The sequence below is a fragment of the Balaenoptera musculus genome, chromosome 8 (genome assembly GCF_009873245.2).
Source record: "Balaenoptera musculus isolate JJ_BM4_2016_0621 chromosome 8, mBalMus1.pri.v3, whole genome shotgun sequence".
Lineage (NCBI taxonomy): Eukaryota > Metazoa > Chordata > Mammalia > Artiodactyla > Balaenopteridae > Balaenoptera > Balaenoptera musculus.
In genome coordinates, this window is record NC_045792.1 from 10,415,132 (window position 1) to 10,435,285 (window position 20,154).

Below are 20,154 nucleotides of genomic sequence, written 5' to 3' on the forward strand. Positions count from 1 at the left end.
ACAAAGGGAGTCGTGCGGAATGAAATCACCGCTGGAGTAGCAGTCACGCCTCCCTCCTCACTGAGGGATTACCGGCGTTCCCCAACTGTTTTCTGCACCCTTAACCCTCACAAGGATCCACGGAGCTACATACTATTATTGTTGCGGACGAAGAATGTCACCTGCCACATAAGTAAACAAAGGACGCTGCAGCCAGCAAGCCAGCAGCCTCTGCAGCCGCCACAGCGGTGCCCCCCGAGGGGACTCAGGATGGAGAAAAGCAGGATCCTGGCCCCGGATAGCTGAGGTGCCTATCAAAGGAATGATTTCAGTGACTCCAGACTCTTGGCATTTTCCCATACATAGAAAAGTGCTAAACCCATTAACTTAAGATGTCTGGTTTTCTTTAATTAATAGTAATCTTTTGTTGTTCTGACCACCTGGTTTTTACTGCAGAACTCCTATATACCCTGGGTCCTCCCCCACCTCTTGAGAGCCGTCCCCCAGAGCCATCTGAGAGGCTGCCTCTCGGGCTTGAGTCCTCAGCAAGTCCCCCGAACAAAACATAATCCTCAACTTCTAGGTTGGGCATTTTTTTCAGTCAACATTATCAACAGTGTACAGACAGGTGAACTGAGGCTCAGGGCGTTCGGCAACGTGCCCAAGGTCACCAGCTGGGAAGAGGCAGAGCTGGGATTCAAACCCAGGCTGTGCCGACGACAGCTGCCACGGTGAGACGTCTGTGTATCAGGCAGAGGGTACTGGGTCTCTCCAGTTCCTGCCTGCCCTAGAAGAGGGACACACCCTCACACACATCCACACCAGATGCCCTCCAGGACGAGGGTGGCGCTGAGCTCCGCCTCCGCTGTCAGCAGGAGCAGAGCTGGTGGGAGACCCAGGGTTCCCTGGGTTTGTTGCCTCTCTGAAAAGCAAAGCCCTTAGCTCGGAGCATTCTCGTCCACTCAGTGAAAAGCAGTTAGAGTTTGAGGCCCCCAAGGGCGGGGTGGTGACAAAAACCACAGGATAGAGTCATGAGGCAGGATGCTCTTCACTCTTTGGGGCGCTTAATTTGAACCTGTTTTCTCGTGAAATTATCAATGTCTGAAACTTAACAGTGATCAGGTACATGAATCCGCTTTGTCATCTCTAAAGTGGTCTAAAAACCTAAGGTTGTATTAGGGCATAACAGGAAATTTTCACAGACGCTGTGTGCAAAGGGTTATAATTACCTTATTAGCCCATCCAAATACATCGAGGTCTACTCAGCAATAAAAGGAGACAAACTACTGTTACATGCGACATGGATGAGTCTTAGAAATATCAGGAAAGAAGCCAGGCAGGCACAGGAGTAGGCATTGTATGATTCCGCTCGTATGCAAATCGAGAAAATGTGAACTAATCTCTGGTCCACTCGTATGCAAATCGAGAAAATGTGAACTAATCTCTGGTGACACAAAGTGGGTCGGTGGTTGCCCAGCGATAGGGGTGGAGAAGGAATTGACTGCAAGGGGGCACAAGGAAACTTACAGCAGCAAAGGACACGTGCTGTCTTGCAGAGGTGATGCCACAGGTATATTTATTTGTCAAAACTGATCAATCTTTAAATAGGTTTAGCTTATTGTACATAAATTATACCTCAGTAAAGCGAAAAATGAATGTATGCCAAGGTCTTTCCTTTGGAGCCAGGTCCTCTGGGCAGCCTGGAAAGTTCACTGGACTTGCAGTTCTAGCCCAATGCTGTCATGGCAACATGGCCTCACACAGGGCATGTCCCTGAAGTCCTCCGAGACTTAAGTCTCCTAATCTTTAAAACGAGGCTTTTCTCAGGGCTTCCCAGGACTTTTTCACGTCCAGTGGTTAAGAATCCACCTCCAATGCAGGGGACATGGGTTGGATCCCTGGTTGGGGAACTAAGATCCCACATGCCGCAGGGGAACTAAGATCCCACATGCCGCAGAGCAACTAAGCCCACATGCCACAACTACTGAGCTTGCGCACCTCAACTACAGAGCCCGCGTGCCGCAACTAAGACCCGACACAGCCAAAAATAAATAAATAAATGTTTTTAAAATACATAAATAAAGCGAGGCTTTTCTCAAGATCAAGAGGGATATTTAGGGCACGTGAGAGCAACTTTTCACCCACAAAATAACACACCTGTGTAAGGGGGGGGAGTGCTGTGTGGGTGAACGGCCATGACGGGTGGAGTAGAGACTTGCTTGCCGCATCCACCTCTAAGATCCCTTCACTCCACGTGGGCTTCGGTTGGTCTCCTCTTTCTGCCCAAGGCCCCTGGGAAAGCAGCCGCAGCACCCACCCAGAATCAGCCACGATTCAGAGATGCTGAGCTGACCAGGTACTCTCAGGGGATCCAATGTCCACCAGCAGGTAAGCTGGAGAAGGCCAGAGAAACTGCAGGCTTGAATTCACGGGCTCTGCAAGATGCCTCTCAATTCCTTGCGTTGCCAGCTCGGAGCTGCTTTTATCTCTGGGCAGTGATGCATAGCTAACGCTGACTGTCCAAAGCAAAGTCAAAGGCACTTGGTCCAGCTCCTTCCTTCCGCCACTGTCCTGCTCTTCAGCTGGGCGTTGTTCAAATATCAGCAACCGAACAGCACATGCAAATCCTCGCTGGAGATTTACCACCACGATCTCACCTCCTTCCTTTTCTTTTCATCCAACACCATAATACCATAATCCTACCTACCTTGGGTCCAGATTATATTTTTAACTGAGTTCTAAGTCCCTTCCTGCCCCTTAGCTCATTCGGTCTTCACAAAGCCTCGTGAGTTACACAGCACAGAAGCTGAACAGGATATTGAGGAAAGGGGTTCAACAGAAGACCTAAATGCTTCAAGTGTCGGTCAGAAGCTGGGCTAGGACTCAGGGCATCAGACCCCGGCCAGAGGGTCCTTTTGTAAAATTCTACTTCTCAATCATTAGAGAACATTCGAGAGCCATGTGCTGTAGACAAAGTATTAGCCATAGGCAGTCTCGAACGAATGGAACCAAAACAAAAGGCCAGAGCTGTGTTGGTGGGGCTCCTCAAATTCAGTTGCTGGGTGGCTGCTCCCAGAGTTCCAGTGGCAGAGAAGCCTCCGCTGCCCCCCAAAACCACAGAGGCAAGTAAGAGAGCAAGTAGGGAACACAAAGCAACACGCCAAGGGGGTAAGGTTGGGGGGGATAAATTGGGAGACTGGGATTGACATATACACACTACTATATATAAACCGCGTAACTAACAGAGGCCTGCTGTGTGGCACAGGGAACTCTACTCGGCGCTCTGTGACGGCCGATGTGGGAGGGGAATCTGCAAGGGGGGGTGGACATATCAATATGTGTATTATGGTTGATTCACTTTGCTGTACACCTCAGGCTGGCACAACGTTGTAAATCAACTATACTCCAATAAAAATTAAAAAAAAAAAAAGATACAAAAGACAAAAAAAAAAAAAATAGCAACACTACGTCAGAGTTCACCATGCCTTCTTGGGTGATCCGTTCAGACCCTTCCTGGCCCCAGGCCTTTCCCAGCACACACACTCTTCCTTTTCCTTCCAACCAACCTCACTCCAGTCTTGACAAAGCTGGGCCTTTATTTTTAGAACTTTGGGGAAAAGGAAGAGCTAAGGGCATAGAAAGAAAAAGGAAGGGTTAGGACATTTTGGCCCCTTGAAAGCTTCCTTCCTGAGGCCTCCCTAACACCTCCTTGCCTTGTGCTTGCGTGTGTGCGTGCGCGTGCACGCACACACACACACACACACACACACACGATATAAACGGCCACTTCTCGAACCTTCTCCACATGGCTGCTGTTCTTCTACAGCAGCGTCTAAGTTGGACCAAAGGTCATAGGGTAGGATGGAAAAAACCTAGCACGGCTCCAGGGGCATAATGAGCTAGAGGGACATACCCGACTCCTCTCGGTAGCTGTCAAGCACTTAATAAGCATGCACTGATTAATCCTATTCCCCTCAGAGGAAGCCAGCCAGGCCCTGAGGGCTTGAGTGACTTATCCAAGACCAGAGCACAGCACAGGCTGCATGGGACCTGGGCCTTGCTGGCATCGGAGCTCTCTACGGTCCACCCAGAGCCCAGCGGAAGGGCCCTTCTTGCTGCTGCACAAGATCAGACGCAGTTACACCCAGAGGGGAAACCAGAGCTGCCAGGCCTGGTTACCACCATTCCCTCCAAAGGGCTGTGTTCCAGACCTCGGTCTCCTTCCTTCTTGAAGCATCACAGCCTGGTCTTCCTGAATCCAGGAAACCATCACTGCTCTCTCCCACTTTCCATTTCATCACGCTCCTTCCTCCAGGCTTAAAGCCTAAGAAAGAGGCTTCTCAGGAGTGGAGCCCGGTGTCCTTGCTCTCTTTCTTCACAGCTCTCCAAAATGAAGTTAAAAGTCTGCTCTCTGCACAGATGTAGAGCACAAACATATGGACACCAAGGAGGGAAAGTGGTGGGGGGGTGGTGGTGGGATGAATTGGGAGATTGGGATTGACATGTATACACTAACATGTATAAAATAGATAACTAATAAGAACCTGATGTATAAAAATATATATAAAATAAAATTCAAAAAAAAAAAAGTCTGCTCTCTGGAATCTCAGATGGCCCTGGGGAGAAGTCCCTCTTCTTACTGACCTGATTAAGTTATTAAGAGGAAGGCTGACCACATCAGCCTCTCTGGGCTGAAGAAGAGATGCCAGCCCAGGTAGGGAGTAGACTAGATCAGGTGACCGCCAAGGGGCCTGACGCTCCAAGACAGAGAATTTGAGGAAGACAGAACAGCAAGCCTACCCCCCCTCCCCAGGACGTTTCATCATGACCCACTCTGTCACCTTTCCAGTAAAGAGAGGCAGTGCTAGTAATAATAGTAGCTGTGATAGGCTGAAAAGGGGCTCCTCCCAAAATATTCATGCCCTAATTCCTGGAACCTGTGAACATTACCTTATGGCTAGAAAAAGGGTTTTGTGAATGAGATTAAGTTAAGGATCTTGAGATGGGGAGATTATCCTGAATTATCTGGGGAGGCCCTAAATGCAATCACAGTGTCCTCATAGGAAAGAGGCAGAGGGAGATTTGACACAGAAAGAAAAGAAGGCAAGGCAATCACAGAAGCAGAGATTGGAGGGATGCTGCCACAAGCCAAAGAATGCCAGCAGACACCAGGAGCTGGAAGAGGCAAGGAACAGATTCTCCCTTAGAACCTCCGGAGGGGGCAGAGCCCTGCCAGCACCTTGATTTCAGCCCAGTGATGCTGATTTAGGGCTTCTGGCCTTCAGAACTGTGAGAGAATAAATTTCTGTGTTTTTAAACCACCCGGAATGGGGTAATTTGTTACAACAGAAACTAATACAGTAGCTAACACTTAAAGATCACCCACTGTGTGCCAGGCACTGCTCTAGATGTTTTACCCACATTAACTCATTACATCCTGGTCCTGGATGTGAGGCCTGAGCTGAGCCGACACATGCCTGAGTTTGAATCCCAGGTTCACTGCTCACTGTTGTGACCCTGAGCAAGTTATGCAACCTCTCTAAACCTCTGTTCCCCAGTTCATAAAATGGGCTTATAATTACCTTTCTCACTGGGCTGCTGGGAGGATAAAATGGATAATAAATGTGAAGTGCTTAGAACAGTACATAGTAAGTACTCACTAAATGCTAGTTATTATGAGATCTCAGGGATTGAACAAGCCAAAATTAAACCATCATCCTAATGTTTCAGCACGTAGACAAGGCCTCTTGGACCCAGTGAAAGAAAGAAGATGTCCTGTTAAAGCCACCTCGAAGAGCAAACACCACACAGTCTGAAGAATTCAGTTAAGTATTTCTTCCCTTAATTAAGCAATTTAGGTCCTTAACGCTGGCCTCATTTCAGAAAAGGCAAATGCCTGGGGCTGTGCTAATTCTGCAGCCTTGCTCCACAGACTTCTGGCCCCTACCTGCCCCTTCTTAAGGACACCTATGCACATCCATCACACGAAGGACCTGACTTGCAGCTTCCACACCTGGCACACCCCTGCAGAGCCCACCACATCTCCCTGTAACTCTGGCGTCAGCAACTGGAAGTTAGTAGGAGGCAGAAATGTCAGTCCATTTTATGGCCTTCCAAGGCCACTCCGACCTGTCCCAGCAGGCTGGGTGGAATGATAAAATCAGGGATCAGCTTTGATCAAGAGATTACAGCCAAGTTAATAGTAAAGAATAAAGGTTTGCCCAGAGGCCAAGTAAGGGAGACCTAGCATTATCACCTGAAACACGGGAGAAGAAAACAAACTTTCGTCAAGTTGGCCCTTTCTGATAAAGTTTGCCCAACTCCCTGTTCAGGTGATGTCATTCAAAAAAAGCAGCGCCCTACAAGGATCCCAGGCCTTGTGTCCCAGCCTAAGAAATCTGCCTGTGAGGAATCAACCGAGGGAGAAGGGCCTGGCCACCCGGCCTTGTCTTCTTCCCAGGCAGCGTTCCAGCCCCACGGCCTCGGGCGGCCAGCCTCCGAAGACTCCTGCTGCCGCTGCTGCCTTGTGCTGGCGACCAGGCCTCTTCCCAGCAAGCTGCTGCGGCAGCCACCTGCGCGCTCGCTGCCCTTCCCTACGCCACCCTCCCGGAGGAAGAAGGATGAGGGAGGACCGCTCCCCCTCCTCACTCTCAGGCACCCCCAGATTCCTGCCCTGCCGTCACCGCTGACGAGAACCCAGGTCCCCCGGGAGAAGTGCTTCCCCTTCTCATTCCATCCTCCCCGTCAATGAACACGAGGCAACCCCCACGCTCCCGCTCCTCCTACTCCGAGGGAGACAGAGCCCGAGAGCGACATCCGGAGCTGGAAGCCGCAGCAGTGGCAGCGCCGGCCTCCCTGCCCCGCCGTGCCTTGCCCTTTCCCAGCCACAGAGGATCCCAAGCCAGCCCGGCGTTCCGGATCGAGAGGGGGCCCGAATCCCCGGTGGGGCCCCGCCTCCCCGGGGGCTCAGCGCTGGAGACCTCGGGGAGCCCGGGAGAGACTCGCTTAGCCCCACCCTCCGAGGCCGGGCGCGGGCCACCGTACCCGGGACTCGAACCCTGTGCCCTCGCCCTTCGGCATCCCAAGCCCTTAGGCACGCCTCACCGTCGGCATCGCCAGCGAGCCCCCAGCCCAGCGCTCGGGCGCGGTGCCCTCCCCTGCAGCCCCGCCAGGAGGAACCGAGTCCCGGGCCGCCCGCGCGCCCAGCCTATCCCCAACAGGTCGTGGGCAGCGGGGAACGCGCCGCCCGCCGGGCAGGCGCCGGGAGGCGAGCCGGAGCGAAGCCGAGGGCCGGTCGCTTGGGGCGGGAGGGGTCGCCGGGGCGGCGAGCCCGGCCACTTACGCGCGGGCTCTGGGGAACCCCATGGACAGGAGCACGTCCAGCGCCGATCCATGCTTGATGGTGCCGGGGCGCTGCTGGCGGTTCCTCCGCGGGGTGACTTTGCTGTACAGCTCCTCTCTCGCAGCCATGCCGAGCGGGCTGGGGTGGCCGTACTGAGCCATGCTCAGCGGCCAGCCATCTCCCGGGAAGGCGCCCGAGCCGGAGGGTCCCGGAGGGCGGAGGGCTGACCCGGAGCCGGGGCGGGGGCTCGGGGACCCGGTGCCGGGAGGGAGGCGGCGGCGGCGGCGGCGGCGGCGGCGGCGGCGGCGGCGGCGCTCGGAGCTTCCCCGGTGTCGAGACTCCGACGCTTCCTGGTGAGGCCACCGGAGCCAGAACGGCCCGCCGCGAGTGGCTTCTCCCCGACCGGCCGTCAGCCCCTCGGGCCCCGGCTGCCCCCTGCACGGCGCCCGCAGCAGCCCTCTCTCCTCCGCCCCTTTCCTTCTCCGCTCCCAGCAGTCCGGGAATTTGCAATGAGTAATTTTTGAATGGATCAAAAAGGAAAAGGAGCCTTGTGGGCCGGCCCTGCCTCGCCTGTACCCGGGCCCCGCCCCTCTCTTAAAGCGGCAGCGCAGCCCCGGCTGCTCCCGCAAGCTGTGGAGTCCAGGTGATCTGAGCGGAGGATTCGAACCAGCGAGGGCTGCCTGTGTACGTTGGTTCCGGAGAGTCACTCCCAGCGCTCCAGCTTCTCCATGGCTTCCATCAGGGGCCAGCTGGGCCTCAAGACACCAGATCAACCCATTTCAAGTATCCTGTGGTTCTAGATGGGGTTTTATTAATGGAAATTGGGCGAATTGATGGATGACATTAATGGACCAGAAGGCCGAGCCATGAGGCCCAGATAAAAGGTTTTGCTTCCCAAAGACCCTGCAAAACCCAGAGGATTGGGTTACGGCTACTGGAGACCAAGTTCCCATCAGCTGGCTAAGGGGCCACATCGAAGACCTTCTGTGTTCTCCGTGACCTCCGTGGCCTAGATGGTGACTTCAGGGCAAAGAGTGGAACCTGGGGCTCTTGGCCTAGGAGGGGAGAGGAACGGAGGGACAGGACAGAAAGAAGAGGGAGGGGAAGATGACAGGAGGAAGGAAGTGGGAAGTGGGAAGTGGAGGAAGGTGGAGGGAGCAGGAACAGAGAAACAACACTTTCTAATTGTAAGAGGTGTTCAGCGTGGAATGGGTTGATCTTCAACAGCAAATGAGTACCCTGTCAATAAAAGCGTTCAAAGTAAAGACTGGATCTGAATAAGTAAATTGCATCATAGGTTGGCCCAAACTACTCCCACCTCAAAGAAGGTAGAAGTCCTAGCCATCCCTACTCCCCAGTGTCCCACACCAAGAACTTGGCTTGGGGATGTTAAAGCTCTTCCATTTGGAGACAAACTTACGGTCCTCAGGTCCTCAGTCAGGGACAAGGACCCTGCCTGGTGTAATGCAAAAGGCAGAGAGTAAACCCTGGCTGCTCTTTTTCAGGTAATAATAATAATTATAATACCACCTAACATTTATTGGGCTCTTGTATGTGTCAGTCATTGTGTTCAGGATAATAAATGAATTAACTCTTTGAATTTTTATGAACCTATGGGGTGTGTATGATTATTACCCCAGTTTGCAGAAGAGAAAACTCAGCTCGGAGAGGCTGAGAAATATTGTAGGGCTGGTAAGTCAGAGCCAGAGCTTTTGGTGCCTTGGATGCGTTGCTTCTGCTGTCTACAGCCCCGTGTCCTTATCTGTATGCATCATAGTAACTAGCCTTACACACTCTGGGTTCTCCAAAAATGTCAGCTCCTTCCCTCGCCTGAAGCATGGGGGAGGGACGATGACCAGCTCTCAAGGAGCAGCCTTTTGATGTTGCGTTATAAAGCGTCTAAGGGTTTTACCAGGGGAAATGACATAGCTTAATTCTCTTAGCCCAGAATTTGTTTTCTAAAAAATATCCGGTGGTGTTTGGAAGTGGGGAGATAAGGACTACTGGGGCTTAAGCAACAATGTGCATAATTCTGTCTCCTGCTGTGTAAGGGATGAGGAAAAGTTCCTGGGTGGGGGCTTCTGCTGGAGCAGAGGAAGTGTCCTGAAGCCATGCAGAGGGCTTCTCCTGGGCATGGAGCGAAGGGACAAACCATACCTAGTAGACTAGCCTCCCTGGGACGTGTTCGGTAAAGGACGCTGGACCTTACCCGATATTCTGAATTTCTTCCAAATGCCTGGGCTGGGAGTTAAATGATCTGCAACCTAGTCAAGCGATAATGTCTGTAGAAGCACTTTGTAAACCATAGTACCACACAAATAACAACTGAAATTTACTGAGAACGGATGCTGTTCTTAGCGTCTTACACATATAACTCATTAGTCCCTTGACAAGGCAATGACGTAGGTACCACCATATTATCATTGGCCACTTTACAAATGAAAATCTTGAAGGAGACAGAGATCAAGCATCTTGTCCAAGATCACATGGCCAGTAAGTGGTTTGAACCCTTAAAATTTGTCCGAACAACCACTTACTGCCATTACTATGATGATGAAGAGATGCCATGTTATTAAAATAACATGGTCAAATAATAACCTTTTTGACTCCTCCTGTTACCGAACTGAATTTGGGTCCACTCACTCAAAGTGTAGCAAAGCCAATTTACCAACGCCAGATTGTGGTGAAGGAAAGTAGAGTGTTTATCGCAGGGCACCAAGCAAGGAAGTGGGAGACAAGCCTCAGATCCATCCCAATTTGATGTTTGAGTGAAGGTTTTTGCTTTCTCTCTCTTTCTCTCTCTTTTTTCCACACGGCTTGTGGGATCTTAGTTCCTTGACCAGGGATTGAACCCGGGCCACAGCACTGAAAGTGCTGAGCCCTAATTACTGGACCGCCAGTGAATTCCCTGGGTTTTTTTGTTTTTGTTTTTTTCTAAAGAAGAACAAAGAGGCTGGGATTAATCCTCATCCTGTGACATTTCTGTGACATTTCTCGGAGTCAGGATGTCTCTGGTTTACAATTCTCTGGCCACGTGGTCCATGGCTCGGGGACCTGTTAGCTCATCTTGCCCTGGAGAAACCTGAGTTTGTTCGTTAATGATGATATCTAACGATACAACAGCAATTTTATCAACAACAGCAATTTTAGTACATTAACGATGTTATCGACCACAGCAATTTTAGTCATCTGACTCTGGTTGATTAGTGTTCAGTTAGCACAGGATTGAAGTCAGAGGGACAAGAAAGGAAAGTTTTGGATAGAGAGATTAGTCAGAAACTTGGTAACGGAACTCAGTTTTACGGGGACTCAGTTTCACTCCTATCCCCCTTGACACAGAATTGCTGGATCTCTGTTTCTCTAGAAAAATTGAATTGTCTTTCTCCCTCCTCTAAGCAAACTGTGAGAGGAAATGATGAGTATAAAAATAGTTTTAGGTAGCCTGGAAAGAGCACTATGGAAAAACCAGACACCTTAGACTCAAACTGTTTTGTTTTGAGGCACTTTTACAGAAATCCTATCCCGGCTTCCTCATCAGGCTTCAGCCCAGCACTCATTTTATTTAAGACTGTTGCTGTTTTGTTCTGCATGGGTAAGGTGCTGGCAATTAAGATGCATTGTGCTTTAATTGTATTGACTTTGAAAAGCTAGGGGAAGCTTTATAAAAGTGTATATTGTTATATGACAAAGAGAAGAGGAATGACTCTTCATTGGACAGGATATCTGACAGCAGTGGGGAGGAGAGAGGGGGCCTCACACAGTGAGGAAGCTGACGCATCAGCGTCAAGCTGCTCCCTCAGAAGGGAAGCAAGTTGTCATGTCCCCCTGCACCCACAGGTCATGTCAGAATCCACCCTGGCCCACAACCTCTTTTTTTTTTTTTTCCTTTGGCAGCGCCACTTGGCTTGTGGAATCTTAGTTCCCCAACCAGGGATCGAACCTAGGCCCTCAGCAGCGAAAGCGTGGAGTCCTAATAAGTGGACTACCAGGGAATTCCCCGCAAACCTCCTTCTGTTCACGTGAGCACTGTTTAACTGCACGCCCGCTGCCCCAGCCATTTGCTTGGTGTGGCAGCCCTTCTGACAAGGCCATAGGGATGCCCAGGCGGGCCCAGTTAATTGCACTCATAATTTCTGAAAGTGTGTCCTGTGTCTTTCCCTTCTGCTTCTCTCTGTCCTCGAGAAAAGGTCAAGAGATCCCATTAAGCACAGGCACTAAAGTCTGCAGAATGTCTCCAGTCCCAAGTGTTGGGATGTTGCTTTGTCAAAGGCACTTTTCAAACCGCTGGGATGCCATTAGCCCCTAGACTTCCAGGGGAATCCTCATGGCCAAAAGATTTTGAAACTATGCGATAAGGAAAGAAAGGAAGCGGCATGGGAAGGTTCCAGAGCTGGGAACTGGGACGCCTAGGTGTTGGCTGTGACTTAGATAAGTTCTCTATCCCTCTCTAGGCCAAATGAGAGGGATAGGGAACTTATCTGCTTCCTCATCTGCCAAATGAGGGGGTGGCTTAAGCTGGGGATTCCTAGGACTTTGCCTGGGGACCCGCGGGGACTCTTGTGGGCAGGGGTTGGTGCTGTCAACTGAAAGTTGGAGTGGGCAAAGCATGGCATCCTCTCTTCCTCTTTTCAGAGTGGGTACATTTAATCAGTTGTATGTCTTGGGGATTTTATATAAGGTTTTCTATGGGAAGATGGTTTAGAGGATCAAAAAACATTTTGAAAAACACTGAACTAGATGATCTTTAACGTCTAGTTTGGTTCTGAGAGACCATAATTTAACAAGAGGGAAAGTAAAAGGGGAATGAAGTCGGATTGGTGAGTAGGGGCCAAGGTTGCTGGGAATGGAGGGACAGGGGAGGAGTGGGGTGGGGGGAGAGGAAGAGGGTCCACACAGGTCGAATGTTAGGGTAAAACAAACTTTTAAAAAGTCCTGTTGTTATATCACATGATATCGCTTATGTATGGAATCTAAAAAAATGATACACATGAACTTATTTACAAAACAGAAAGAGACATAGAAGACAGACTTATGGTTACCAAAGAGGAAATGGGGTGGGGGGAGGGATGAATTGGGAGGTTGGGATTAACAGATACACACTACTGTATATAAAATAGATAATCAACAAGGACCTACTGTAGAGCACAGGGAACTATAGTCAACATTTTGTAATAACCTATAAGGGAAAAGATTCTGAAAAAGAAGATATGTGTGTGTGCATGTGTGTGTGTGTATATAACTGAATCACTGTTCTGTACACCTGAAACTAACATGGTATTGTAAATCAACAGTACTTCTATAAAAAAGAAAAAAATAGTCACATTGTTTCCACCACTAGAGGAAATGATAGTTATATGACTTGACAGAATGCTACAGTGGAAATCATACTGAAATATAAATGCATCAACTCAATATGTTGTACACCTTAAATTTAAACAATATTATATGTTAATTATACCTCAATTTAAAAAAATAAAATTTAAATTTAAAAAGAGTCATATCATTTCTACCCTGTCCTGAGGCACAGTTATAACATCTCTCAGAATCTGGAGATTGGTGACTATTTCACAGTCTTGAATTTGTCCGTAGGACTTAGCACAGTGCTGGGCACGCAGGAAGCCTATACTTGTACAATTACTGATGGGTTGTTGAATCTGTGAAGCCTCGTCATACGGTAGGAAAAGGTAAGGCTGAAACAAAGTTAGGAGCATCACTCCAAACCAATAAAAAAAACTTATGTTTTCCTCATACATTGAAAAAATTAAGATCTCTCCCTCAATTGCAAAAGGAAGAAAGAGAGAGTGGGGGAGTCTATCTTCACTTCTTTTTTGTCCGTCTCTGAACAAAACTCCCAGCGTGTCTATTTTGGAATCCTCGTAGGAGACACTCCATTGTGTATGCTTCCTCCTTGGAAAAGCCTCATCCTAAATGTCACTGCCGAAGGGTCTGTGTCCCTGACTTGCCACAAGACAATAGAAGTGTTGGGAAATAAACAGTACAAGCTTAAACAAAGGTTTATTCCACTTCTCACATAACTTCCTTTTTGTATACAAAAGGAAATGTACAGGAACCTTAAGGGGAAATTTTATTTCCAAGAAACAATATAAAATTAAGTAGCTGTAAAAACCCAAGGGATCCAGACAAAACTATAACTCGAAAAGATACATGCACCCCAATGTTCCTAGCAGCACTATTTACAATAGCCAGGACATGGAAACAACCTAAATGGCCATCGACAGAAGAATGGATAAAGAAGACGTGGTATATATATATATATATATATATATATATATATATATATACACAGAGTGGAATATTATTCAGTCATAAAAAAGAATGAAATGATGCCATTTGCAGTAACATGGATGGACCTAGAGATTATCATATTAAGCCAAGTAAATCAGAAAGAGAAGGACAAATACCATATATCACTTTTATATGTGGAGTCTAAAATAAGACACAAATGAACTTATCTACGAAACAGAAATACACTCACAGACATAAAGAACAGACTTGTGGTTGCCAAGGGGGAGGGGGTTGGGGGAGGGATAGACTGGGGGTTTGGGATTAGCAGATGCAAACTATTATACATAGAATGGATAAACAAGGTCTTACTGTATAGCACAGGAAATTATATTCAATACCCTGTGATAAACCACAATGGAAAAGAATATGAAAAAGAATGTATATATATATGTATAACTGTACTATAACTTTTTGCTGTACTGCTAAAATCAACAACATTGTAAATCAACTATACTTTAATAAAAATAAAATTTTTTAAAAAACCTGAGGGAAAAGAAAAACAAAAAACCAAACCTCCCCCCAAAACCCCAAAAACCTTGATTTAAAAGAGTGGAGGGCTTCTCTGGTGGCGCAGTGGTTAAGAATCAGCCTGCCAATGCAGGGGACACGGGTTCGAGCCTTGGTCCGGGGAGATCCCACATGCCGCAGAGCAACTAAGCCAGTGCGCCACAACTACTGAGCCTGTGTGCCACAACTACTGAAGCCCGCACGCCTAGAGCCCAGTGCTCTGCAACAAGAGAAGCCACCGCAATGAAAGGCCCACGTGCTGCAACAATGAGTAGCCCCCGCTCGCTGCAACTAGAGAAAGCCCGAACACAGCAACAAAGACCCATTGCAGCCAAAAATAAATAAATAAAATAAATAAATTTTTTAAAAAAAGAGTGGAAACAACAGTCATGAACCAAAATACTTGGAAAAATATTTTTACCATTTAAAAATTCAGAGTGGTTTCAGGGATTGCAAGATAAAATATTTGAATAATTTTTTTAAAATGTAAGTTTACTTTAAAATTCCATAACATGCATTTTAATGAATCTTTGTGGGTCTGTGTACTTTGTTGTTACATTTCCAAATCATGCATAATACATAATGCAAACATAAATAACTTATGACCTATACAAATAGGGAATTTTTTGTAATGCCGAGCCATTGGTAGAATAATGCTCTAGCCAGGTCACTATTTCTTCCATCTTCATTCTGGAAATGGAAATATTAAAAGTGCCAGATGCTGCCTCCCCTAGCCAGTTGCCTGCCCCATCATCTCCCCAAGCCACCCTAGAAAGTGTTCAGCTACATTTTATGACAAGTCCCCTTCTAGGATTGGGAAAGTAAGCAAGATAATTTACCTCAGTTTTCTCATGTTTAAAATGGGAACAGCAATACGTACTTCATAGGGTTTTTGTGATATTAAGTGAATCACTAATACGAAAGTACCAAGTAAGGTGGCACATGCTTGCTGAGGGCTTAATGAAACAGTTTTTCCCTGTGCAGTACTCACCTTCCCATTCCTATGACATTTGTGCAGTTTCTTTGTTTAATTAGACCTTAGGACTATAGAGTTAACCATAATCAATGGTCTATATATGGCTCAATTTTAGCCATCTAGCTACTTGTTTAATCAACTCATTTTTAATAATACAATAAGCACCCACAAACCCTTCACCTGAAACAAAAGTTAGGACATTGACAGTTTCTTTGTTTAATTAGACCTTAGGACTATAGAGTTAACCATAATCAATGGTCTATATATGGCTCAATTTTAGTCATCTAGCTACTTGTTTAATCAACTCATTTTTAATAATACAATAAGCACCCACAAGCCCTTCACCTGAAACAAAAGTTAGGACCTTGATAGTAACCAGTATCTTACCAAATGACCACTCCCTGCTCCAACAAGCCCATCCCCTTCCTCCCCATATAACCCAGGTAGCTTCCTCCCATACCCTATGTTCATCATTCTCCTGTTTTCCTTTTCATATGATTTTATTGAACCTATAAGTAGTCCTAAAAAGTATTCTTAGAGATTTTTTAGCTGTTTTAATATAGTAGGGTATAATGTTGTTTGTAATCTTTTGAGACTTACTTTTTTGCTCAATAGTATATAGCTAAGGCATATCCATACTGTTGAATATTGTGTAGTTCATTGGTTTGGTTGCTGTATAATAGTCCGTCTCTGGGAATTCCCTGGCAGTCCAGTGGTTAGGACTCCGTGCTTTCCCTTCCATGGCCCAGGTTCAATCCCTGGTCAGAGAACTAAGATCCCGCAAGCCGCACAGCGGGGCCAAAAAAAAACAAAAACAAAAAAGGAAAAATAGCCCATCTCCTGTTAATTCATGTTTGGATTATTTCCAAGTTTTTGCTTTTATGATTCTGCTGCTATGACCACTCTATATATTTCCAACTGTATGTGTGCAAGAATTACCCTCGGGTAATTCTAGGAGTAGAATTGCTGGGTCATCTTCAACTTAGAAGGTAATACAAGGGACTTCCCCGGTGGCGCAGTGGTTAAGAATCCGCCTGCCCATGCAGGGGACACGGGTTCAAGCCCTGGTCTGGGAAGATCCCACATGCCGCAGAGCAACTAGGCCCGTGAGCCACAACTACTGAGCCCGCGAGCCACAACTACTGAAGCCTGTGCGCCTAGAGCCCCTGCTCCACAACAAGAGCAGCCACAGCAATGAGAAGCCCCTGCACCACGATGAAGAGTAGCCCCCACTCGCGGCAACTAGAGAAAGCCCGCGCACAGTAACAAAGACCCAACGTAGCCTAAAAAAGGTAATACAAAACTGTTTTCCAAAGTAGTTACACCAATTTATATTCCCACCACCAGCACGTTAGAGATTTCTTCGCTTGTGGTTGCCTGTGGCTACATAATTATTCCGTATTCCAGATTATTCTACAAGCCACCTGAGGTTAACTTGAGGTAATGTAGTCAGAGAGTTCAAGAGTATGGGCCCTGTGTTTGACTTCCACTTTCTTCCTTATGAGCCGTGTGATCTTGAACAAATTCATTCATTCGACAATTATTCACTGAGCACCTACTATGTGCTGAGGATAAAGTCCCTCTTCCCAAGGATCCTACATTCTAGTAGGAAGAGACAGATAATAAATGAGTAAATGTAAATTCCATACAATGATAAGTGCTATAAAGAAGGACAACAGAGTGATGTGCTTAACAGTAACTGAGAGTAGGAAGCTCCTTTAGCGAAATGGGTTGGGAAGATCACATGTGTGGAGGTGACCTCAGAGCTAAGATCTGAATGATCAGGAGACAGCTGAATGAAGAGGTGGAGGGGGAGCGTCTTAGGTAGAGGGCGCAGCACATGCAAACCCTCGAAGGTGAAAATACTCAAAGGCACATAAAGGAGGCCAGCGAAATTGAAGCACAGTGAGGGAGGGGAGAATGAAGACCGGCAGTGGGTGTGCAGAGCCAACTCAAGCTCCGTGTTCACAACCCATTGTTAAATTTTCAGGAGTACCTGGAGCCAGTCGTTAAAGCATTAGTAGCTGGAAATCAGCCACGGTGGGAATATTTACACCGTGGAAATTGGCAAATGCTTCCCCAGGGCTTCTTCCTCCTGGCCCTGAGAGTGGGTAGGGGGAATGGGGGGAGGGGGAAATACTACTGAACAGATGCAGTTAAAAAGTGAGATGGGCTGGGCTTCCCTGGTGGCGCAGTGGTTAAGAATCTGCCTGCCAATGCAGGGGACATGGGTTTGACCCCTGGCCTGGGAAGATCCCACATGCTGCGGAGCAGCTAAGCCCGTGTGCCACAACTACTGAAGCCCGTGCGCCTAGAGCCCGTGCTCTGCAATAAGAGAAGCCACCGCAATGAGAAGCCTGCGCACCGCAACGAAGAGTAGCCCCCGCTTGCCGTAACTAGAGAAAGCCCACGCGCAGCAACGAAGACCCAACGCAGCCAAAAATAAAAATAAATAAAATAAATAAAACTTTAAAAAAAGAAAAAAAAAGTGAGATGAGTTGCTTCACCTCTCAGAACCCAATCTCAAAAGGTTGCAATGAGAATTAAATGAGTTGGTTCACATAAAGCACAGGGCAGAGGAAGAGAGCTCAGTGACTACAGAGTGTTTGCCTGCTCCCGCCAATTTTCTTGCTCCTTCTCCAGCTTCCCTACCCTCCAACAATCTGTTCATGATGCTCCTTGAAGGAAAAAGAACAAACATATGTTGAGTGGTCACTATAGGCTAGGACTCTCACATGTCGTTATTTCACACCATCAGCAACACTGTCAGGCAGATACCTGTATGGGAAATTTACTGATAAACCTATTGAGGTTCAGAGATGTTGTGCAACTTGCCCAGGGTCACACAGCTGCTAAGTGGTGAGCCGGCATTGAAAACTCAGACATCAGAATCTAGCTTCAGGGCACATTACAATGAACCTTAATTCATTAACATCAATTAAAATATTTGAATAGGCAACTCATTCAGGGATAATTATTTTGGATGTGTTATTAAATGAACCACAGGCTTGCCTGAGACTATTTAGAGATACATGAGTAGAAGGGGTTGAAGCAAATCTGGTGTTGAAGTAATCTTTACTAAACTCATCATCAGGTGACTAACAAGTAAAAGACAAAATTCTTCCCTCCTGTAGTTCTTCCCTTCTACAGTAATTGGATACCTACTATATCTGGGCAATGGGCTCGAGGATAGGGGTGGATTCAAGGTTTGCAAAGTCTTGTGGGAGACAGGTATGATCAGACCATGACAGCACAGGATGATTGAGAGACAGAGGTTTGCCTAAGTTGCTACAAGGGCCAAATGGTGGGAGGTTGGTTGGTAAAGCTTCCCAGAGAACATGATGTCTGAGCTGGACATTGGAAGGTGAATGGAGGTCAAGTAGACACGGAGACTAGGGGTGGGATGAGGCTGGGTAGAAAGAGAAAGAAAGAAAGGATGTTCCAGCCTGAGAAGATGCCAAGTGCAAAGGCCAGAGATGGGAGAGATCAGGTCATCTTAGAAAACTTGCATGGCAGAAGCACAGGATTTGGGGGAAATGGAGGAGATTCAGATATTAGAGCAGGGTTGGAGAATTTGGGTTACTGCAGAAGCAGACTTCTTTATAGGTAATATTTCCCTAGCTGATGTTTGCCCAGCTTTGATACCCTATTAGGAAATCCATCACCACCCAATGATTGGGTTCATAATCCAAAACCACTTAGAATCCATGGTGCTATAGTCTGAATTTTTGTGTTCCCCCAAAATTAATATGTTGAAATCCTAACCCCGAAGGTGATGGGATTAGGAGATGGGGCTTTGGGAAGGTGATTAGGTCATGAGAGTGGATTCCTTATGAATTATTAGTGTCCTTATAACAAAGACCCCAGAGAGCTCCCTTGAACTTCCAGCCCCCAGAACTGTAAGAAATAAATTTCTGTTGTTTATAAGCCACCCAGTCTATGGTATTTTGTTATAGCAGCCCAAATGGACTAAGACACAAGGGAAAATCAGAGCGACATCTCAAAATACTGCTCATTCTTCAAGCTCAACTAAAGCCTTGAAATTTCCAAGGAGTCTTCCTAGGCCCCCAGCTACCGAAACGCAGAGCACTTTTCAAATCCTAAAACCTCATGGATAATTTACAATATGCTGCCTTTAATTTTTCCTTCACTTTTTCACTCTCTCTCTTTTAAATGTAAATGCTTTATAAAATATAGAAGCAATACAGCAAGGTATTTTTTATCACAAAATTAATGTCAAAAAGGATAAAGAAGGAAAAACAAATCATTTCAGGCAGAAGCGATCAATAGTAACATTGTAGTACATTTTCTTCCACTGTTTAGTAAGATTGATGATCAATGCTCGGGCCTAGTCAAATTACTTCTAAATTACCTGAGCGTGGGGGTTGTGCACTATCATCACTGTATCCTTTTTACCTCCCATGTGGACCTCTTCAGTACTTGGCACTGATGGAGACAACACTCAATGGATTATGGGCTCCCAGCTAGTTGGGACCATGGCATAAGCCTGTGTTAATGTAGATTTGCTTGAAAATTTGTGCCTTGAGTGAGGAGCATTGTAAAAAAGCCCGGAAGAGAAGATGACATAGTCAGCCTTGTCATCTTCAAAAATCCAGGACAAGTCTTTCCACAAATGTGGCTCTTTATAGAGTGGAGACCACCAGTGCTGGCTACTGTCCTGTGGGCATGCTGGATCCACCTCTGGGGGTGAGTGGCCAGACTGTCATCTGAAAAATAAAAGCAAAATGAATACAGCAAAGAACAGACCGCCCTCTTTCCCTCTCCTTCTTTCTTAACAAAGTCCCCTGGGCAAAATAGATGTTTGATCTTTGGATGCATCTGAATGTTGTTAATTTCTGTGGCTGCTATAACCAATTATCACAATCTGGGTGGCTTAAAACAACAGAAATTTATTCTCCCACAGTTCTGGAGACCAGAAGCCCTCCATCAGAGTCCCTGGGTTGAAATCAAGGTGTCAGCAGGGCTGTACACTCTCCCGGAGGTTCTAGGGGAGAATCCATTCCTTGCCTCTTCCAGCTTCTGG

At 47.1% G+C, this 20,154-nt stretch overlaps 1 protein-coding gene across 2 annotated transcripts in view; it reads right to left on the bottom strand.

Moving 5' to 3' along the window:
- The window catches only part of UBASH3B (ubiquitin associated and SH3 domain containing B), a 143,841-nt gene extending 134,952 nt beyond the window's left edge, over positions 1-8,889 (bottom strand). For both annotated transcript variants that reach the window (XM_036860911.1, XM_036860912.1), the window contains exon 1: positions 7,322-8,889. In XM_036860911.1, the coding sequence (XP_036716806.1) occupies positions 7,322-7,482 (161 nt within the window). In that variant the 5' untranslated portion in view covers positions 7,483-8,889. The remainder of the gene's footprint in view (positions 1-7,321) is intronic.
- Positions 8,890-20,154: the final 11,265 nt, after the last annotated feature.